Source organism: Sarcophilus harrisii, chromosome 4, assembly GCF_902635505.1.
Source record: "Sarcophilus harrisii chromosome 4, mSarHar1.11, whole genome shotgun sequence".
Taxonomy (NCBI): Eukaryota; Metazoa; Chordata; class Mammalia; order Dasyuromorphia; family Dasyuridae; genus Sarcophilus; species Sarcophilus harrisii.
In genome coordinates this window covers 455362787-455368597 of record NC_045429.1, presented here as the reverse complement: position 1 = coordinate 455368597, position 5811 = coordinate 455362787, and the positions used below count along the sequence as shown (strand labels likewise).

At 51.3% G+C, this 5811-nt stretch overlaps 1 protein-coding gene across 1 annotated transcript; it reads left to right on the top strand.

The window, feature by feature from the left end:
• The first annotated feature begins 3704 nt into the window (after window positions 1-3704).
• TEX44 (testis expressed 44) lies at window positions 3705-5108 on the top strand. Its single transcript, XM_012550000.2, has one exon. It carries the CDS (start codon window positions 4204-4206, stop codon window positions 4975-4977), a length of 774 nt encoding a protein of 257 aa, XP_012405454.1. The 5' UTR covers window positions 3705-4203; the 3' UTR covers window positions 4978-5108.
• The last annotated feature ends 703 nt before the right edge of the window (window positions 5109-5811 follow it).

The following is a 5811-nucleotide window of genomic DNA, read 5'->3' as shown; positions in this document are numbered from 1 at the left end:
TTCCTCAGGTGCAGATCCAGCTCTTCCCAGCCTCTGCCAGGTACAGCCTGGCTCTGGAATGTGGTCCCTGTGACCCCTCCTTATACAGATAAGCGCCTGATCTCAGGGAGGGAGATTGGGGTCAGGGGTGTTCTCTCCTGACTGGTTTGTTCTGGACCATGATTTCTGGGAACTCTCTGGGTTACTCCTTCATGCAAACTTTCCTGGAGCCCAAAGGAGAGCCTGTAAAGGTCAGAGGAGTTCCAGTACTGAGAGCTCTCCTAAGTCCGGGTTTCAGTTCACATCAGTGTGTTGAAAAAAGTCCCAGTTTCCGAGTCAGAGGACCTGAATTCAAATTCTGCCTCCGCCACTTAGTACTTAGAGTTCTATCCTTGTGCCTCAGGTTCTTCCTCTGTAAAATGGTTCTGAGGTCCCCTGCTGAGCACACACCTCACCAGGACCAGGGTCCATCATGACTGCCAGACTGAGACGAAGGACTCTGCTGCTCCTGTAATGGCCGTAGGATGGCAGCCCCAACTTGGCCATCCGAGGTGGCACTTCACCTGGGACCCAAGAAACCTGGGTTTAGTCATGGCTCTTGAAGCAGCTGACACAGCAAAGGATAAGACAGAGGAGCCCGACTCTACCATTTGCTACCAGTGTGAGCTTGGACCAGCTCAGGAGATCTCCGTTGTAAGCTAAAGTGGTGTGAGGGGAGGAGTTGTGCCCAGTAGCCACCACCAGGAAGAGTAGGAGACCCTAAAAGTGGTTTTCCAGGCTGTGTCTTGTACCAGGAAAGTTGGGTGGAAGAGGATCTCCAATCCATATCCATGATTGCATCATGTGACTGAGTTGGGGGGGTGGGTGGGAGGAGAGGATCCTTGGACGTTTCCCTTTCACTGGATTAATAAGGAATCAGGCTCTGGGATCCATAGGAAACTGGAGAACCTGATGGTCCCAGAGTTCCAGGTCAATGAGCAAGCATGAAAAATCTGCCGGTCGTGGGTAAGGAGTGAGTACGGCACCACGACATTGCTCTTGGGTGACCTATTCCTAGAGAATCTTGTCTCTCTTTTTTATGGTCCCAGAAGCTCAGGTGGTCCAGGAGGGTAAGAAGGACCACAGCATAGCACAACTTCCCCTTCTATTTTCCTGTCATTGCTCTTGAATCTCCAACCTCACCCCAGGGCAGACGGGGGTTGGACCTTCCCCCCATCCCAAGACCACCCCTCGAAGATGTGACCCGCATCCCATCCCCCTCCCACGTTCTCCAGCAGATTACCCCTTCTCTTCTCTCTCTAATATTCAATTTCTCCGTTCCTATTGGTCCCTTTTCCTGCTGCCTATAAACACATTTGAATCACCTCCATCCTTAAAAAGTCAATCGATGACACTAGATTTTTCTTCTCAGTCACAAGCAAACTCCAAGGGGGAAAAAATCGATACTCACTGTTGCCAGTTCCTCCTGCCCACTTCCCCTACCCCGGTCAATATGGTTTCCAGCCTCATGTTTCAGCTGAAAATATCCCCTCCTAATTTACTGCCATCTCTTCCCTTCTAGTGAACGGTCCTTTTTCAGTCCTCATTTTTCTTGAGCAGTCTTTGACACTATTGATCACTCTTTCCTCTCCCTCCTCCTCCTCCTCCTTCTCCTCCTCTTCCTCCCCCCTCCCTCACGTGCCTCAGTTCCTTTGCTGGTTTCTCAGCCCTCTCACATTCCCAAGTGGGGGGTTCCCAAAGCCCCAGGACCCTCCTCTCTTCTCTCTGCACACACACTCTCTCTCTTTGTGACCTCATCAGCTCCTGTGAGTTAAATGATCCCCTCTCTGCAGATCACCCCCAGATAGATCTTAGAGACAGATCCAGGCCCGCCGTCTGGGGAGCTAGAACCAGACCCTGTAAATGAGGTGTCCTGGAGGCATCTGAGACTCGGTCTGTTTATCTGCCCCCCCCCCCCCCAACTCACCACCGTCATGCCAGACACCAGATCCTTGACTCCTCATTCACCTTAAAGATCCACTAGGTGGCGCAGTGGAGAGAACGCTACGCCTGGCGTCAGGAAGAGTTCAAACGCTGCCTCAGACTCTTACTAGCTGTGTGACCTGGGCAAGTAAGTCACTTGCTATTTATTTGCCTCAGTTTCCTCAACTGTAAAATGGGGGTAATGATAGCTTCTACCTTCCAGAGTTCTTTCAAGAATGAATGAAATAGTATTTCGAAAGAACACAGTATGATCAAGGATGGACAGAAGCAGCTACACCCTGAGAAGGAACACTGGGAAATGAATGTAAACTTTTGTATTTTGGTTTTTCTTCCCAGGTTATTTCTACCTTCTGAATCCAATTCTCCCTGTGCAACAAGAGAACTGTTAGGTTCTGCACACATTATTGTATCTAGGATATACTGTGACCTATTTAACATGGATAGGACTGCTCGTCATCTGGGGGAGGAGGTGGAGGGAGGGAGGGGAAAAGTCGGAACAAAAGTGAGTGCAAGGGATAATGTTGTTAAAAAAATGCTCTGTCAATAAAAAGTTATAATAAAAAAAGAAAGAAAAAAAGAAAAGAAAGAAAGAAAGAACACAGTGTCTGGCACATAGTAGGCTTTATAAATACTTGTTTTTTTCCTTCTTTCCCTTTCCACCTCTACAACCTCTTTTAAATCCGCTCCCTTCTCTCTCCTCACATGTCCATCGCCCTCCTTCAGGCCCTCATGACTTTTCCTCTGAATTACTGCCTCATTTAATTGGCCTCCAGGACTGCAATCTCTCCTCCCTCCTCCCATCCTTCACCCAGTCACCAAATTGTTCTTAATCAGATCTGACCTTACCTCCCTTTCTTAATAAACTGCAGTTGCTCCCAATTGCCCCAGCATACACTATGAGAGACTCTTTGCCCTTTAACACCTTTTCCTTGGGGCCTCAGTCTTCCTTTCCAACATCATTATGTATTCCCACCATCTGGGGTCCAGTTAAACGGGCCTTCTCCCACTGCAGCTCTCTCTCCTTTGGCCTTGGCACTCAATGGTCACCCAATACGGAACACACACCTTCCTCAGCCCCTTCATGTCTTGCCTCATCTTACATTAATCACCTGCCTCCACATGAAGTCTCATTGTGGAGCCCCAAACTACCTCAGATTCAGTTAGTATTTATGGGGACCCCCTGTCTCCCCCAATAGACTAAGTAAGCTCTTTGAAGACAGGGATAGTCTTCCTTTTTGTCATATTTCCCCAGGGCCCGGCCCAGAGAGAAGGCTCTTTACTATTACTGATCATTTGATTGAAGGCCCTGTTAGATGGGAGACCTCCCTCTCCCAACCATAAAAAGCTCATCCTGAAGGCCTCTGGGTAAAACCCCCCTGGTCTAGTCCAAGAACTGCCTCCTCAGAAATACCAGGAATCCTCATCCTGGAGATCAGCAGAGGAGTTGGGGTTTCTAAATTCTGTGAGGGTCAGCTGTGAATTTCTCAGGATTTGCCATCCTGAAGTGAGGAAGGGGATCAGCCCCTTTCTCTTTTTTGTAAGTCTATTTATTGTTATTGTTATGTTGTTATTTTATATTATATTGTTAGCATTGTTATATTATTAATACACATTACTTTATCAATCATGTTGGGAGAGAAAAATCAGAGCAAAAGGGAAAAACAATGGGAGAGGAAAAAATGGAAAAAAGAAGTGAACGTAGCACATGTTAATTTACATTCAGCTGCGGACGGCATTTTCTGTCCAAAGTCTACTGGGATTGCCTTGGATCACTGAAGCGCTGAGAAGAACTGAGCCTTTCACGGTTGATCATCGCTCATTCCCAGGCCTTTTCTGACAGGCAGAGGAGAATGAAATCTGGACTCCGGCTAAGCTGCTTCAGGGAAGGACCCCATTCTGGGTGGAAGCTTGGACCCCACCCCACCCACCTACTTCAAAACTTCAGTTCTGTCTCACGGGTATCCCACTCCTCTCACTCTATAGTCCGACTAATCCTAAATGCACTGCCCAGTCTAGTCCAGTGCCTTGCCTCCAGGGCCTGGGAATTCTCCCAGATGAGGAAGCTCTCCAGACTCATCTCATGGACCAGGATCCTACTCCTAGTGCCTGTGACATCATCAGCTCTCCCCTGGCCCCTGTGACCTCACTGCCTGCAAGGGCCCAGCCCACCTGGGCTCCTGGGCCCCCAACAAATTCATGGCCACTTGCTTCAAGACCATCTGCAAGTGGCAGAGGGGATAGATGAGCTCCAGGGGAAGCAAAAACCCTGAGACCATCGGGAACAAAGACAGGAAAGGGAGCCAGAACCGGGACAGCAGATCCTTGTCCAGCAGCAGGGCAGGGTCCGTCAGAAGGTCCAACGATGGCCAGAATGAGCAGTCCCTGAGCCCTAGCCAGGATGATGATGAGGCCTACCTGGATGCCGGGGAGGCCCTCCCCTTCTCCAAAAACCAGGGCCTCACAGAGGATGACGCCCCCCTCCCCAATGCGGAGCCCTCGTTCATCTTCGAGAGGGAGGGGGCCTCCGAGCAGCCTTACCACTCCTACACCTACAACCCCCCCGTGTGCCTCGTAGCCATGCCGGCCCACTCTCCCGGCCAGAACTCCAGCTCTGCCTCGCTGGAGGACACCGTGGACAACGGTAACTATATGAGGTCCATCACCAGCCTCGTGGGGGGTGGGGAAGGGCCCATCCGCTCTCTGTCTGACATCCTGGTCTGGACGGAGACGGCCATGGGCACGGCCACCGAGCTCCTGAACGCCAGCCACACGTCCGTGACGGACATACTTTACGGTACGGGAACTACCCTGCGCTCGATGACCAGCCTGCTGGGGGGGGCTCGCAGCGCTCTGACCGATGGGATCTTGAACGGGACCGGCACCATGCTTCGGACCATGAGCCAACTCTTAGAAAACATTGAGAGAAGAACCATAGAGGGCATCCGCTATGCCTTCCGCTTTATGACCCACCACATCTCTCCCCGTAGGGGTAACACTAACTGTGACAATGAGTAAGACCTGCCGCGGACTGTGGGGCTAAGGTGGCTGGTTTGCCTGCCCCCCGTTTAGCCCTCTTACTACCCCTTCCCCCGTCTTTTCCAGGGCCCCTTTTCCTTAGACCAGGCTAATAAATCACCAACGCCGTTTATTTTTTTAAGCCCCTGTCTTGTCCCTTGTCCCCCGCGATGGGGCTGGGGGTGTGGGGAGCAGGGCTTCTGGCTGCCCACGGGAAGGGGCACGGAACAGGAGGGCCCATTGAAACACAGGACGGAGGTCTGGGCAGACCCGAGGTAAGTAGTGAAGAGTAATGCTACTCACTGGCAAACTTGGACGGCAAGAGCCCGGACTTGTCCAGGAAGGAGAGGTGAGGGGGCGGGGAAGGACATGGTGGAATCAGGCCTGAAGTTGAGTCAGATGAGCAAATAGCTGGAGACCTGGCCCTTTTCCTGACTTGAAAAGGGGAATTAGGGCCTGGCAAGAAGGAGGGTAGGGGTGAGCAGCTGCAGGAGGGGGGCGGCGTGTCTCTGGGGCTCTCTAGGACTCGGTGGATGGTTTGAGGAGCCCATGGGAGTCACTGATTCAGCTCCCAATGTAGAGGACAGCTTGGAGTCCAGCAGGGCTAGGCAGTCAGGGAAAGGCTTGTAGCTGGGAGGAGCCAGGGTCCGGAGAGTGTTGGAGCAGAAAACATGGAACAGATAGGATGTTCAACAAAGAAGATGTGCTTGGGGAGAGGGCGTAAGAATGGAAAGGTAGGGGGAGACTAGGTTAGGAAGGTCTCCCAGTCCTGAACAGATTTTGCATTTGATCCTGGAGAGATAGGGAGCCACTGGAGTTTATAGAATGTAAGAG